Source organism: Pecten maximus, chromosome 4 (assembly GCF_902652985.1).
Source record: "Pecten maximus chromosome 4, xPecMax1.1, whole genome shotgun sequence".
Lineage (NCBI taxonomy): Eukaryota > Metazoa > Mollusca > Bivalvia > Pectinida > Pectinidae > Pecten > Pecten maximus.
The window spans coordinates 6,137,354-6,154,593 of NC_047018.1; the positions used below are offsets into that span (position 1 = coordinate 6,137,354).

The window sequence follows — 17,240 nt, forward strand, 5'->3', positions numbered from 1 at the left end:
ATATCTAACAGTATCTTCAGTAATACCAAATATATTTCACGAGTATGGCTAAAATGTTGATATTTTTCACAAGTGCGTAGTCTAATATATAATAACCTATCATTGCCTTACTGGCAGACCCGAGTCTAATCTGTAATAACCTATCATTGCCTTACTGGCAGACCCGAGTCTAATCTGTAATAACCTATCATTGCCTTACTGGCAGATCCGAGTCTAATCTGTAATAACCTATCATTACCTTACTGGCCGACCCGAGTCTAATCTGTAATAACCTATCATTACCTTACTGGCAGACCCGAGTCTAATCTGTAATAACCTATCATTGCCTTACTGGCAGACCCGAGTCTAATCTGTAATAACCTATCATTGCCTTACTGGCAGACCCTAGTCTAATCTGTAATAACCTATCATTGCCTTACTGGCCGACCCGAGTCTAATCTGTAATAACCTATCATTGCCTTACTGGCAGACCCGAGTCTAATCTGTAATAACCTATCATTGCCTTACTGGCAGACCCGAGTCTAATCTGTAATAACCTATTATTGCCTTACTGGCCGACCCGAGTCTAATCTGTAATAACCTATCATTGCCTTACTGGCAGACCCGAGTCTAATCTGTAATAACCTATCATTGCCTTACTGGCAGACCCGAGTCTAATCTGTAATAACCTATCATTGCCTTACTGGCAGGCCCAAGTCTAATCTGTAATAACCTATCATTGCCTTACTGGCAGACCCGAGTCTAATCTGTAATAACCTATCATTGCCTTACTGGCAGACCCGAGTCTAATCTGTAATAACCTATCATTGCCTTACTGGCAGGCCCAAGTCTAATATACAATAAGCTATCATTACCTTACTGGCAGGCTCTAGTCAAATCTGTAATAACCTATCATTGCCTTACTGGCAGACCCGAGTCTAATATATAATAACCTATCATTGACTTACATCATTGCCTTACTGGCAGACCCAAGTCTAATATACAATAAGCTATTATTACCTTACTGGCCGACCCGAGTCTAATCTGTAATAACCTATCATTGCCTTACTGGCAGGCCCAAGTCTAATATACAATAAGCTATTATTACCTTACTGGCAGGCTCTAGTCAAATCTGTAATAACCTATCATTGCCTTACTGACAGGCTGTGGTTTCCCTGTATCGACACGTACTCAGAGCCATGTACATGGAAAATTGAGATCACATGTGACCTGAGTATGACAGCAGTCAGTTGTGGCGAGCTTATAGAGACCATCTACACATCTGACAGGAGGAGCAAGACCTTCCACTACTTCCTGTCAATGCCAACAGCTGCTCCAAATATTGCAATGGCTGTCGGGTAAGTGAGGGAATCTAGTTTTGTGATCTTTTTTAATTTTTTGAATGAATTGTTTATCAATAACTCTCACACTATATAGCTTTTCACTGCTTGGACAAAATTTTCTATATCTACATGTGTAAGTGACAGTTGGCATTGATGGTAAACATGAATGGCAGCTGAAATTGGTTCAACACTTTTATTATTGGAATATTCTTGTCTTAGTCAAAAACTATAAAAACTGTATTTACATATACCAGACTGTTGTTCAGTAAATAGTATAGAACACCAGTTTTTATTGAAAAAAGCATTTACCAAAATAATGTCAAAAAAATTCAACAATTATACCATGACATTATATCAAAATAAATATAAAATCAAATACCAAGTGAATTTGGCATAATTAATCACAGCACGCAGTGATTTTAATAAAACACACCAGTTTGTATTTTGTTCTTGTTGTAGACCATTTGAAATACTAGTGGACCCCAACATGCACGAGGTGACCCACTTCTGTTTGCCTCATCTCACGGACCTCCTCAAACATACCACCAGTTACCTACACGAGGTAGGCAGTCTGTCTAGTGTATTATTATGAAAAACTATGCCTATAATATAATATATCATTTGTACAGTTTAAATATTTATTTGACATCAATGAAAATGTTGTACAAATGATTAGAAACTGAATTAAATCTGATTGTAGACTGCTTACTCAAACACACTGATAGTGTTGGTGAAACAGTATATTTCAATCATGATTTACTATGTAACAGTAAATAAACAAAAAAGATGTGTGCAAAAATGTTTTTATCCATTTTAAACAAAATGCATACATTAGCTACTTTTCCATCAGTAATTTAGTAATACTTGAAATGACCTGATTTATAATTTTATACCATGTAAAGCCAGTATTTTTTGTTCTTAAATTCCATTACCTGGACATATTGATGTATTGTACATTGTATCTATTTCTACACAGGTGTTTGAGTTTTATACATTGTATATACACAGGTGTTTGAGTTTTATACATTGTATACACACAGGTTTGAGTTTTATACATTGTATATACACAGGTTTGAGTTTTATACATTGTATATACACAGGTTTGAGTTTTATACATTGTATATACACATGTTTGAGTTTTATACATTGTATATACACAGGTGTTTGAGTTTTATACATTGTATGCACACAGGTTTGAGTTTTATACATTGTATACGCACAGGTTTGAGTTTTATACATTGTATACACACAGGTTTGAGTTTTATACATTGTATACACACAGAAGTTTGAGTTTTATACATTGTATATACACAGGTTTGAGTTTTATACATTGTATATACACAGGTTTGAGTTTTATACATTGTATATACACAGGTTTGAGTTTTAAACATTGTATATACACAGGTTTGAGTTTTATACATTGTATATACACAGGTTTGAGTTTTATACATTGTATATACACAGGTTTGAGTTTTATACATTGTATATACACAGGTGTTTGAGTTTTATACATTGTATACACACAGGTTTGAGTTTTATACATTGTATATACACAGGTTTGAGTTTTATACATTGTATATACACAGGTGTTTGAGTTTTATACATTGTATATACACAGGTGTTTGAGTTTTATACATTGTATACACACAGGTGTTTGAGTTTTATACATTGTATACACACAGGTTTGAGTTTTATACATTGTATATACACAGGTGTTTGAGTTTTATACATTGTATATACACAGGTTTGAGTTTTATACATTGTATATACACAGGTTTGAGTTTTATACATTGCATACACACAGGTTTGAGTTTTATACATTGTATACACACAGGTTTGAGTTTTATACATTGTATATACACATGTGTTTGAGTTTTATACATTGTATACACAGGTTTGAGTTTTATACATTGTATACACACAGGTTTGAGTTTTATACATTGTATATACACAGGTTTGAGTTTTATACATTGTATATACACAGGTGTTGAGTTTTATACATTGTATATACACAGGTTTGAGTTTTATACATTGTATACACACAGAAGTTTGAGTTTTATACATTGTATATACACAGGTTTGAGTTTTATACATTGTATACACACAGGTTTGAGTTTTATACATTGTATATACACAGGTTTGAGTTTTATACATTGTATATACACAGGTGTTGAGTTTTATACATTGTATATACACAGGTTTGAGTTTTATACATTGTATACACACAGGTGTTTGAGTTTTATATATTGTATACACACAGGTTTGAGTTTTATACATTGTATATACACAGGTTTGAGTTTTATACATTGTATATACACAGGTTTGAGTTTTATACATTGTATACACACAGGTTTGAGTTTTATACATTGTATATACACAGGTTTGAGTTTTATACATTGTATATACACAGGTTTGAGTTTGAAACATTGTATACACACAGGCATTTGAGTTTTACGAGGAGCTGTTGTCCAGTAGGAACCCCTATTCCTGTTACAAACAAGTGTTTGTTGATGAGAGCTACGAAGACTTTATGCCTTATGCCACTATGACCATATTCAGGTAAATCTTGGTGATATTAGGGTCCTAGTCCTCAGAAAATGATATTACATGTACAGGGTTGTTTTGTTAGTCATTAAGGAGAAACTTATCTTTGACTCTTTATACCTATAAACATGGTTCAAAGGAGGACGAGAAAATCATTCCTGAGCATGGTATTTGTAATCATAAGTAAACTCAACATCCACTGTTCTGAATATGTTCATGTACCATGGGGATTAAATTAAAGGAATGATTTGAGTAGTACCATATATTATAAGAACCTCAAAAATATATTCAGAGCGTTAAATTTTCAGTTCACTTTTAAATTACATAACTTATATAAGAAAGGGGGAATTTCAATTTTTTTTTTAAAACCTGATGAAATAAACTATATTTAAACACAATTTCAATATAAGTATAAAATGTACATATAAATTAAAGAAGAGGATTAAAGACATGTTATGACCTACCTATTATTTTAAAAGGGTTTTACTTCATTCCCTGTTATGTTGACAAAACTGTTTAGCACGAACCTGCTTCATTCACCACGGATCATCGACCAGACATTAGAGACACGTCGTATGCTGGCTGCCGCTGTAGCAGAGCAGTTCTTTGGCTGCTTCATCACAATGCAGTCCTGGTAGGTCACACCTACAGACTCAATCCATGGTTTGTCATCAAACACATGGAGGATCTTATAATTATACAAGTAGCTATATCATAATGGAATTTGATCAAACAATTTCATAAAGCCTTGTAGCACACCAAATTATTGAACAAGTTAAATGAATTCTCTATGACACAGTCACATATGTAATGAAATATAAGATTCTGCTATCATAGTCTATTTATGACATAAAAATATTGTTTTGATTACACATGTGATAAAGCGTGATTTTACTGTTTCACTAGATATTTTGATTGAGGGTTACTCTGTTGACAGTTCTGACATGTGGATAACAAGAGGTGTGGCCGGTTACCTGACAAGTGTTTTTGTGAAGAAAACCTTTGGAAACAATGAGTACAGATATCAAATAAACCGGGTAAGTATAAGTGGGAATTGGTTTATAAGAAGATTAATAGACATAGACAAGGGAAACGATTTTCAGGAATGCTACATTCTGAGTAATTTACATAATTTGGTGCTATTTGATAAAGTAAATCACTTCAAAATTTGTGTTACATGCATATATGTTGTTGATTCAGGACCTGAAGGAGGTGCAGGAATATGAGAACCGTGTTGGTGGAATACTGTTGGATCCTTCATCTAAAGACTGTAATCACCATTTCTCCATACGAAACCCTCACACCCTATCTCCCAAATACATAGAGGTCTTCTCCAAGAAAGCCTACCTGGTCACACGCATGCTTGAAATCAGGATTGGAGCTCAGCTTCTCATACAGGTAGACTGGAGATTAATGCACTCCTACATAAAAGATATGTTGTTCACAATATCAAACTTAACGATTGAATAACAAATAAGTTTCAAGAGCCAAATAATATTCAAGAAAATGCTGAAAACTAATAATTCACTAAAAAAATAATTGCATTTTCTTTCAGGTGTTCAACAAGATATTGTCATTAGCATACTCCGCCTCACAAAACAAGTTTGTTGCCAACACCTGGAACAATATGTGTGTGTCTACGAACTCAGTAAGTTATAGATTTCATCCAGTATCTACACCTGTAGGTATTACCTGGAACAATATGTGTGTGTCTATGAACTCAGTAAGTTATAGATTTCATCCAGTATCTACACCTGTAGGTATTACCTGGAACAATATGTGTGTGTCTGCAAACTCATTAAGTCATAGATTTCATCCAGTATCTACAGCTGTAGGTATTAAGTAGGTTATTACCAGCTTATTGTTCTCCAATTCACTTAATATTATAAGTGATAGATAATCTAATTTGTGAAAGAAATATATATTGTAAATTTCAGAATGAGTATTACTGTTTGTATTGATTCACCTTCTAAACATGATAGGACTTGTAATTACGTATTCAACATCAATCCTGGTTTTTAACATTTATTGTTCTGCTTGTAAAGATTTTATTAAGCTCTCTATCATTATGGTTTCCAGTATCAGTTATCTATTGATATTTTACCTTTGATTGACAGTGTCTGAAGCTGATATCCACAGTGACAGGGAAAGACATTCAGCCCTTCTTAGATCTATGGGTGTATCCTTGTACATGCATGTCAACAGAACACTGACTATAGTCAGGAAAACAAAACGTCGCAATAGGCGGAGTCATATAGTCAGTAAACTATAACTAGCTCAATCACTTTTACGTCATTTGAAAAACAAAACATTGAAATTGAAATAAATCATAATTAGTTATTTCAATAGCAAAAGAAAATGTATGCAGTTTGATCCTGTATACCTACCACCTTGCTTTATTGTCTACAATTACTGGTAACAAGAACTTAGAAAACATCAGAGTTTCAGAATAACAGTATCCTTAACTACTTTATCAGGACCCAGAGTGGTTGTGCCAGATTCTTCGGGAATTCTGTTTTTAACAGAAAGAGGAATGTTGTGGAACTGGAACTCAAACAGGATCTTGGGGCAAAGGGTTCACTCAAATATGTGGTAATGTATTAAAAGGTTGTCATTGCCCACGTAATAAGATATTACCAAAATATTGAATTTCGCTCTTGAATACATTTTGCCTTACTTTCATTGACTTTGACAGTCTATTTTCAAACTTAACCAGGAAAATACTTTTCCTGGTGAAATACTTTTCCTGGTGTCCAGTTCAGAATCACTGAAATATCTGGATTGTTTGTTTACAAGAAGAATTTACGGATAAATGAGTTCTAATACAGAGATGTGTAGATCCTCAGTTATAGGAATTAAATGTTGAATGTTTAGTAATGCTGGATTGTTGTTGGCCAGGGTCCTCTGACAGTGACTATACAGGAACTGGATGGCTCCTTTAACCATACCTTTAAGATTGAAGAGAACAAGACCAAGTTTGATATCACATGTCATTCCAAGAGTAGAAGGTATATACTAGGAACAAGACACACAGATATGTAGAGTGTTAATCAACATGTATTTCTTTTAAAGTGTCACAGCAATAAAGAATTTTTTTATGTTTTGAGACAAATTCATTATGTCCTGGTTTGGTGTTGTGATAAAAATACAAAGACAGCAATGTCTGTATCTACTAGTATGTGGATTTCATGTTGTGATGTGGATATAGAGACAGTAATGTCTGTATCTACTAATATGTGGATTTCATGTTGTGATGTAGATACAGGGGCAGCAATGTCTGTATCTACTAGTATGTGGATTTCATGTTGTGATGTGGATATAGAGACAGTAATGTCTGTATCTACTAGTATGTGGATTTCATGTTGTGATGAAGATATAGAGGCAGCAATGTCTGTATCTACTAGTATGTGGATTTCATGTTGTGATGTAGATATAGAGACAGCAATGTCTGTATCTACTAGTATGTGGATTTCATGTTGTGATGTAGATATAGAGACAGCAATGTCTGTATCTACTAATATGATATTTTGTTTACTAAATAGTTGTTTGTACACAACATTTAAAAACCCCGTCACAGTCTTCATGTTAGTAAATATCTATTTCTAACCTCGCGCCTTTGATCACGTGATGTTCTTGACCAATGGAAATACGTCAGGGGATAGCGCCACCTGCATTCATTTTCAAGCAGCGTGATTATTTGTAGCAGCAGTGTTTTATTCATCATTATTTTCTCCTATTGTTTACTTTCGTCGCAACAACTCCTATTGACTTTTGAACTTACGAGTGTTTTGCCTGGAGTTGTCGTCTCCTACGACAGTGAAGTACACACCAATAACGGTATTTACACGTGTGTTGTGTTTGTTTACATTTTTATCGACGTGTGTCGAGGACATTTCCTTTAGTTTACATTGACGAATGTCATTCGTCATCGAGCTGTGTATTTCCTATTTGGATCCTAACAGTCTTTATGCAACCACAATGTGTTTTCTTTGCTATCGGGATCTAACTTTGTGTGTGACTTATTCGTGCTAGTGGAAATCGAAAGACATCAGTTTGTAAACCGTCTCGGGTCATCTAACATGGCGGCCAAGCAGGTCAGGAACGCGTCACTACCAGCAGCTTGGTGCGCGATCCCAGGATTCCGTGCGGGATTCAAGATGGCAGCGCCCATGTCTTGTCGAACACTGTAGGGCATTGCATCGTCTTCTTTGGCGTTTACGGTTAATTTTGTAGGGGTAATTATCTGATTTAAGGAAAAATAATTAAGGAACTACACGTACAACATTATTAGTCTAGATTTCCATCTCGCGATATTACGACATGCAGTGTACTCGGAACTAACCGAACAACTTAACTAGTCGGAATTTCAATCTCCCGACGATTACGACATGCAGACTCCTCGGATAATCAACGAACAACTTTGATAACTACATACAGACGACTCGGAAACTCACCGAACTACATTATGCGTTTCCATCTCCCGATGATAGCGACATGCAGATAAAGTGGAAATCGTAGCATCAGCTTACTATGCTTCCAACTCAGTTGTCTTGGACTTTTCAGCGGTGAGAGTACTCATCAATCTGTCTATTTTGACTTGTTGTACCTGACCAGACTTTGGTTACAGCGTGGATATCAGAGGAGCATTCTCGATACTTGTTACTCTAGTAAACATTTATATCTTCGCGTTCACACCTTCTATCTGTATCTAGCGTTACTGTTTTCTATGTACTTGTCACAGATATTTCTAAATAATTGGTTTACGGCATAGCTGTCACACCTTTTATCTGTATCTAGCATTATTGTTTTCCTTGTACTTGTCACAGATTCTTGTTTATACTTGTGCGGAATATATTATGCAACTGTTAAGGAGAGCTTTGTCATAGATATATATAGAGATGATGTTTCTTCCTCACTTTATTTAGTCTGTTACTAGATTGTTATTATCATGTACTAGGTTTAATTAGTTATCAGTCAGATCAAGCCTCTTCTATTACGAGTCAAGTCACTCATCTCATGAGTAATCACAACTTAAAGTCTAGGATCTTCTCAGCAGCCATAAGAAGTGAAGTTTTTCCTTACAATAGCCACCAACCTATGCCATGTTTTATTTGTTTATTTTGTGGGTAATCAGGTCATGTCTTCAACCACAATCAAGTCACTCTTCTCTTGAGTTGTCATAACTCGAAGTCAAGGGTCTTCTCAGCTGTGTCTGCGAGTCAAGTTTCTTCTCACGAGTCACTGAGACTCAGAGCCAAGGGTCTTCTCAGTAGCACTTAGGAGTCAAGTTTGTCATGCCACCAGCTACTACTTCGCTGTGTTTTGATTCGTTAGTTTATGCAGTCATGTCATCGCTTCTCCAATCATGAGTCAAAACTCTTCTCATGAGTAATCACAACTCAAGAGTCAAGGGTTTTCTCAGCTGTGTCTGCGAGTCAAGTCTCTTCTCATGAGTCACTGCGACTCAAAGTATGTAGTCTTCTCAGTAGCACTTAGTCAAGAGTGTCCCGCACTAGCTACCTACTACTTCGCTGTGTTTTGATTCGTTAGCTTACGTAGTCAGGTCTTGCTTCTCCAATCATGAGTCAAAACTCTTCTCAGCTGTGTCTGCGAGTCAAGTCTCTTCTCACGAGTCACTGAGACTCAGAGCCAAGGGTCTTCTCAGTAGCACTTAGGAGTCAAGTTTGTCATGCCACCAGCTACTACTTCGCTGTGTTTTGATTCGTTAGTTTATGCAGTCATGTCATCGCTTCTCCAATCATGAGTCAAAACTCTTCTCATGAGTAATCACAACTCAAGAGTCAAGGGTTTTCTCAGCTGTGTCTGCGAGTCAAGTCTCTTCTCATGAGTCACTGCGACTCAAAGTATGTAGTCTTCTCAGTAGCACTTAGTCAAGAGTGTCCCGCACTAGCTACCTACTACTTCGCTGTGTTTTGATTCGTTAGCTTACGTAGTCAGGTCTTTGCTTCTCCAATCATGAGTCAAAACTCTTCTCATGAGTAATCACACTCAGAGTCAAAACTCTTCTCAGCTGTGTCTGCGAGTCAAGTCTCTTCTCACGAGTCACTGAGACTCAGAGCCAAGGGTCTTCTCAGTAGCACTTAGGAGTCAAGTTTGTCATGCCACCAGCTACTACTTCGCTGTGTTTTGATTCGTTAGTTTATGCAGTCATGTCATCGCTTCTCCAATCATGAGTCAAAACTCTTCTCATGAGTAATCACAACTCAAGAGTCAAGGGTCTTCTCAGCTGTGTCTGCGAGTCAAGTCTCTTCTCATGAGTCACTGCGACTCTGAGCCAAGGGTATTCTCAGTAGCACATAGGAGTCAAGTTTGTCACTACAGGGGTACTAGAGTCAAGTCGCTTCTCTATGGCTCAGTAGGGTCAAGCTTCTTCTCTAGTAGGACCTTTCAGTATGAATGATTTAGAGTCAAGTTGCTTCTCTGCTGTCAAGTAGAGTCAAGCTTCTTCTCTAAGTCAAGCATTTTAGAGTCAAGTTGCTTCTCTGCTGTCAAGTAGAGTCAAGCTTCTTCTCTAAGTCAGGCATTTTAGAGTCAAGTTGCTTCTCTGCGGTTCAGTAGAGTCAAGCTCCTTCTATAAGTTTCGAGTACTCCATTTTCTTTCTTCACCGTGAAATACCTGGAGTCAAGTTGCTTCTCTGGAGTTCATCGATATCAGAGCCAAGTTTCTTCTCTGGGTGTTTCTCCAAATACTCAAGTCTTGTTAATTTAAGTTAGCTGTTTAAGCCCTGTACACCATTCAGTATCCTTATTGTATTTCTGCTGTTCAGTAGAGTCAAGCCCCTTCTTTAGTTTTGAGTACTCAATTTCTTTCTTCACTGTGAAATACCTGGAGTCAAGCTGCTTCTCTGGAGTCCGACAGAGTCAAGTCTCTTCTCTGGGTGTTTCTCGGAATACTCACATCTTGTTTATTTAAGTTAGCTGTATAAGCCCTGTACTACATTCAGTATCCTTATTGCATTAAGTACTTATAACTTTAATCGTATCTCCTTTTATGCATCGTAATCAGTTTGAGTGTTGGCAGGTTCATTATAACTACCTGTTCTGTGTATGTAAGTTCCTTAGTCTTGGCAACCAGTTTGTTGACTTTCTTAGGACATCTGCAACCCTTTCTTTGTCTATTATTAGTAGATATAGTTGACATACGGAGCTTGTTATCCTCTTACATCTTCAGGGTGCGTTCCCAGTACCTAATTATCATCCTTAACACTTTATCATTGGCACTGTTTCCTTAATTAGACCTCCATCAGAAGGATGTAGTTCTTGCATCTGTCTCATTCACAGACGCAGAATCTAGTGCTCCTTTAAATACTATCTCACTTTATAGTATTAGGTATGTTTTTCCTCTCTTTTTCAGCTTTATTCCATACGTGATATAACCTTTCAATCATTTGAACTCTTGTCATTACTTGGTTTATCTGCAAGCTTTATACCAGTTACTGTGCCACTGACCACATTTAACTTCTTAATGTCTCATTTTAGAGCATATGATAATTATGTGTGTATATATGTAATACGGTGCATTAATTTCTATAGGCAAATTTGTGCTTAGTTGTACTGATTATAATCAATAATTTTCTAGTTCATCATCGATTCACTTTATCTACACTCTTAAAAATATTACATTGTCATATCCTTCTTGCACATAATTTCTTTCTTGGGGGCTCTCATTCGGTTACTTTATTGTAACCTCTTCGATTTGGCCTTTTAAATTCGGGGAATTTCTTGCCCCCAATTCATTATATCATATTTTGTGTATTTATTTCTTATGTAGATGATATGCTTGGGATCGCCCAAGCTCGGGGGTCGCCCCATCTGAAACAGTCTTAGCAGAACTGCCTGCTTTTTAGCTACCAACTGCTTACTCTGTGGCTTGAGGTCGCTCAAGCTAGGTTTCTCTCCTCTCTATTAGTCATAGCTAGCTAAGCTATGATCGCTCTAGCTTGGGGGTTGCATGCCCCTATAGTATAATTAGTATCTTAATTGTTTAGGTGTATCTTTTGAGTAGCGAGTAAAAATTTATTATGTAATATTGTTAGTTGATGTTATTTAGTTGTAAGAATGAGCAGCCCCTAAGAATGCCAAAACCTTTAGATAATATTTAATATGAGCCTGAACAAGTTATTGGTTCCATTCAATAAATTTTTGACTTTCATACTGTTTTGGTGTGTTGTGTATAAAATGTGGATTTCATGTTGTGATGAAGATATAGAGGCAGCAATGTCTGTATCTACTAGTATGTGGATTTCATGTTGTGATGTAGATACAAAGACAGCAATGTCTGTATCTATTAGTATTTTAGGGGTTCTACTAGTATGTGGATTTCATGTTGTGATGTAGATATAGAGACAGTAATGTCTGTATCTACCAGTATGTGGATTTCATGTTGTGATGTAGATATAGAGACAGCAATGTCTGTATCTACTAGTATGTGGATTTCATGTTGTGATGTAGATATAGAGACAGCAATGTCTGTATCTACTAGTATGTGGATTTCATGTTGTGATGTAGATACAGGGGCAGCAATGTCTGTATCTACTAGTATGTGGATTCCATGTTGTGATGAAGATATAGAGGCAGCAATGTCTGTATCTACTAGTATGTGGATTTCATGTTGTGATGTAGATATAGAGACAGCAATGTCTGTATCTACTATTATGTGGATTTCATGTTGTGATGTAGATATAGAGACAGCAATGTCTGTATCTACTAGTATTTTAGGGGTTCTACTAGTATGTGTATTTCATGTTGTGATGTAGATATAGAGACAGTAATGTCTGTATCTACTAGTATGTGGATTTCATGTTGTGATGTAGATATAGAGGCAGCAATGTCTGTATCTACTAGTATGTGGATTTTGTATAGTGATGTAGATACAGGGACAGCAATGTCAAAAACAGACTTGTGGTCACTATGAAAACAGTATGTGAAGTTGCCTTCAGTTTTATGACATTTTCCTCCTATATAATTTTATTTCAGGAACAAAAAGAAGAAGATCCCTCTGATGACAGCAGAGGAGGTAGATATGGATCTTAGCGCCATGGAGTAAGTTTAATTGCCCTGAATGTTTTATTGATTTCACATGTGCTTGATATATCGGACCTGAACAGTATATTCAAATTCTTTTCCCAGGAAAGTCATGGTGCATTGTCTCAGGAAAGGTGTGGTGTCATTTTGCTATTGAATGGTCAACTTGTTTTTATCCCCCGTGAAACGCGTTTGCGGGGATATTAAATTGGGCTCCGTCCGTCCGTCCGTCCGTCCGAGATTCTTTTCCGGGCCATAACTCCATAACCGTTCAACGCAGCTCCTTGAAACTTTCTGTATATATCAGACTAGTGCCCTAGTTGTGCCTTTTGCTATTGCGGACCTTCCATTTTCAGTATTTTTTCTGTCACCATGGAAACTTAGTCAAAAATACCAAATTACTGTTTCCTTTCGTTTCCGGGCTATAACTCCATAACCGTTCAACGCAGCTCCTTGAAACTTTCTACATATATCAGACTAGTACCCTAGTTGTGCCTTTTGCTATTGCGGACCTACCATTTTCAGTATTTTTTCTGTCACCATGGAAACTTAGTCAAAAATACCAAATTACTGTTTCCTTTCGTTTTCGGGCTATAACTCAAAAAACGTTTGACGCAGCTCCTTGAAAATTTCTGTATATTTCAGACTAGTGCCGTAGTTGTGCCTTTTGCTATTGCGGACCTTCCATTTTCAGTATTTTTTCTGTCACCATGGAAACTTAGTCAAAAATACCAAATTACTGTTTCCTTTGTTCCTGGGCTATAACTCAAAAACCGTTTGACGCAGCTCCTTGAAACTTTCTGTATATATCAGACTAGTGCCCCAGTTGTGCCTTTTGCTATTGCGGACCTACCATTTTCAGTATTTTTTCTGTCACCATGGAAACTTAGTCAAAAATACCAAATTACTGTTTCCTTTCGTTTTCGGGCTATAACTCAAAAACCGTTTGACGCAGCTCCTTGAAAATTTCTGTATATATCAGACTAGTGTCCTAGTTGTGCCTTTTGCTATTGCGGACCTTCCATTTTCGGTATTTTTTCTATCACCATGGAAACTTAATCAAAAATACCAAATTACTGTTTCCTTAATAACTGTTACTTTGAGCTTGATATATACATGTATTTTGGTTTTCATACCAACTGCGGGATGAGGGGGATAATGCCAAGCTTTGCGGCTCCTTGTTGGTCTATATTTACATATTTGTCAGGAAGTAAATCCTGTTGACATAATGAGTGCATTTTTACCTAGAGGATCAAGAGGCTTTACCAGTAGAAATCGTTGATATATATTGAATAATAACAAAATACCCTGTAAGTGGACAAGATTTGTTCATACATGTTAATGTGTTTTAGCGCTGACTCTCCTGTGTTGTGGCTGAGGATAGACCCAGATATGCACCTCCTTAGTCAGGTGACATGGGAACAGCCAGACTTTATGTGGCAATACCAGCTCAAGTTTGAGAGAGATGTTGTTGCTCAGAAAGAGGTAAGGATTTATCAGAATTATCCCTAGAAAGGTAAATTACACACATTCTACATTTATAATCAATCCAAGGATGATTTCCTCTTCTACATTTTTAATGTGTTTTGAAAGTAGCAAAAGGAACAGTTAATAAATCCATGTTATATTCGTTTAAGTAACAACACAGGTGTAAATCTCATCTGTTCATTTGAAAGAGAAAAGACTGGTAGTAATGATGTTTAAATCCCTGTTAATAGTAGATTATCTGATATCAGACAGTTGATCGTAATAGGTAATGTATTTTGTAAACTCCAGGCTATTGTAGCACTAGAGAACTATCCAACAGCTGCTACCAGGAAAGCTTTGACAGACACGCTAGAGAATGAACACTGTTTCTATCGGGTACGAATGGAGGCGTGTCTTTGTTTATCTAAAGTAAGTACTTCATATATACTAGACAATAAACACTGTATGTGTGTTCTTTTTTATTTCTATGTTTTTAGTAAATAGATTTCTTTTAAGAAGTGCTATACTGTGAATTACATAATTTGTATTGTGATTACAGGTAGCTAACTCCATGGTAAATAACTGGGTTGGACCTCCTGCTATGATAACTATCTTCCGTAAGCTGTTTGGGTCACACTCCTGTCCAAACATCGTCAGACAAAATAACTTCTCCAAACTACAGCATTACTATCTCCTAAAGGTATGGATTATACTTTTATAGTTTTATATGTGAAACATCTAATGATGACTTAATGTGCATATAGAAAATTAACTTAGTTTTCTAGTTTAATCAATTATATTTTAAAAGTTGAAGCAATACAATAGTTTGCTTGTATTGAAGCAGTTTGGAACCCATTACTCTAATATTTTATTAAAACTTATTGTAGTGCTACATTCAACATTACAGACTATACCGTTTGCCATGGCCCACCTCAGGAGCATTCAGGCCATCTGTCCTCCGGATGTTCTCCACTTCATTCTGGAACTTTTCAAATACAATGATAATAGCAAAAACAAAGTAGGTTACTTGTATGTAAACTTTGACAGGTTGATAAATGTCCAGTAATGTGTTGTTTCTGTACAACTGTATACATTTTATAGCCTCTCCTATCTGAAGTATAGGATTTGTTCATGGAATTGCCCTGGCGTCAGCATTGCCAGGTTTAAGTTTTGCTAGAAATTATTGAAATGCTTGTCATGAGTATATAATTAATACTACAAGGGTCGTATTGGGTTCTGTGATTTATTGAACAGAGTGAAATGAGGATTTTCTTTTCTTTTCAATTTGACTTCAACATAGTTTGAGACTAAAACTTTTACCTGGTTGGATATTTGCTGTGTGTGATGGGTGTAAATCTTTGAATATCAATTAGTATTCACATGAAATAATGCGTCGTAAGGTAAGCTGTGCCATATTGAACAGCTGTTGTGATGGTAGATTGAAAGGAAAACGTACAATTTTATTGGTATGTTGCAGTACTCTGATAACTACTACCGAGCCGCCCTGTTGGATTCCCTAGCTGCCACCCTGTCTCCTGCCGTCACCATCATGACAGGTCTGGGGTAGGTTGTGATATCAATGCCCTTCTAGGGTATCATACTGTACTTAATGTTAGGGAAATGAAAAATAAAATCATGAAAAATATCAAAATTATTGGAGAAACTTTTAGTTTGTATTACAATTTCTGGGAATGTGAAGCACCAGATAAGAATCACCATTACTGTGTTAATGTATCATACAGAGAACTTATCAGTCTATCACAGACATGTTGTCTTACAGAGAGGGCCCAACAATGGACAGTCTAACATCAGAAACCAAACAGATCCTGGAGGAGATAACACGCTGCCTCAACTTAGACAAGTTACTTCCCTGTTATCACCACATCGTCACTGTCAGGTGAGAAACTGTACACCTCACCGTCACTGTCAGGTGAGAAACTGTACACCTCACCGTCACTGTCAGGTGAGACATTGTATACCACATCGTCACTGTCAGGTGAGATACTGTACACTACCACCACATCGTCACTGTCAGGTGAGACATTGTACACCTCACCGTCACTGTCAGGTGAGAAACTGTACACCTCACCGTCACTGTCAGGTGAGACATTGTACACCACATCGTCACTGTCAGGTGAGAAACTGTACACCTCACCGTCACTGTCAGGTGAGAAACTGTACACCTCACCGTCACTGTCAGGTGAGACATTGTATACCACATCGTCACTGTCAGGTGAGAAACTGTACACCTCACCGTCACTGTCAGGTGAGACATTGTATACCACATCATCACTGTCAGGTGAGAAACTGTACACCTCACCGTCACTGTCAGGTGAGACATTGTATACCACATCGTCACTGTCAGGTGAGAAACTGTACACCTCACCGTCACTGTCAGGTGAGACATTGTATACCACATCGTCACTGTCAGGTGAGATACTGTACACTACCACCACATCGTCACTGTCAGGTGAGACACTGTACACTACCACCACACTGTCACTGTCAGGTGAGACACTGTACACTACCACCACACTGTCACTGTCAGGTGAGACACTGTACACTACCACCACACTGTCACTGTCAGGTGAGACACTGTACACTACCACCACACTGTCACTGTCAGGTGAGACATTGTACACTACCACCACACTGTCACTGTCAGGTGAGACACTGTACACTACCACCACACTGTCACTGTCAGGTGAGACATTGTACACTACCACCACACTGTCACTGTCAGGTGAGACACTGTACACTACCACCACACTGTCACTGTCAGGTGAGACACTGTACACTACCACCACACTGTCACTGTCAGGTGAGACACTACACTACCACCACACTGTCACTGTCAGGTGG

The 17,240-nt window shown here is 37.1% G+C and overlaps 1 protein-coding gene and 1 long non-coding RNA gene across 4 annotated transcripts in view; both read left to right on the forward strand.

The window, feature by feature from the left end:
• Nucleotides 1-17,240, forward strand: part of LOC117325058 (transcription initiation factor TFIID subunit 2-like) — a 30,975-nt gene that overhangs the window by 3,127 nt on the left and 10,608 nt on the right. For all 3 annotated transcript variants that reach the window (XM_033880983.1, XM_033880982.1, XM_033880984.1), the window contains exons 7-23: nt 1,143-1,337; nt 1,782-1,884; nt 3,763-3,881; nt 4,387-4,500; nt 4,804-4,903; nt 5,067-5,264; nt 5,422-5,514; nt 5,984-6,045; nt 6,344-6,458; nt 6,765-6,874; nt 12,864-12,929; nt 14,264-14,396; nt 14,688-14,807; nt 14,938-15,078; nt 15,286-15,396; nt 15,856-15,941; nt 16,159-16,275. In XM_033880983.1, coding sequence (XP_033736874.1) covers nt 1,143-1,337; nt 1,782-1,884; nt 3,763-3,881; nt 4,387-4,500; nt 4,804-4,903; nt 5,067-5,264; nt 5,422-5,514; nt 5,984-6,045; nt 6,344-6,458; nt 6,765-6,874; nt 12,864-12,929; nt 14,264-14,396; nt 14,688-14,807; nt 14,938-15,078; nt 15,286-15,396; nt 15,856-15,941; nt 16,159-16,275 — 1,983 coding nt within the window. The remainder of the gene's footprint in view (nt 1-1,142; nt 1,338-1,781; nt 1,885-3,762; nt 3,882-4,386; nt 4,501-4,803; nt 4,904-5,066; nt 5,265-5,421; nt 5,515-5,983; nt 6,046-6,343; nt 6,459-6,764; nt 6,875-12,863; nt 12,930-14,263; nt 14,397-14,687; nt 14,808-14,937; nt 15,079-15,285; nt 15,397-15,855; nt 15,942-16,158; nt 16,276-17,240) is intronic.
• Nucleotides 7,500-10,797, forward strand: LOC117325060. Its single transcript, XR_004532123.1, has 2 exons — nt 7,500-9,429; nt 9,825-10,797. It is a non-coding gene; the product is annotated as an uncharacterized LOC117325060 (long non-coding RNA).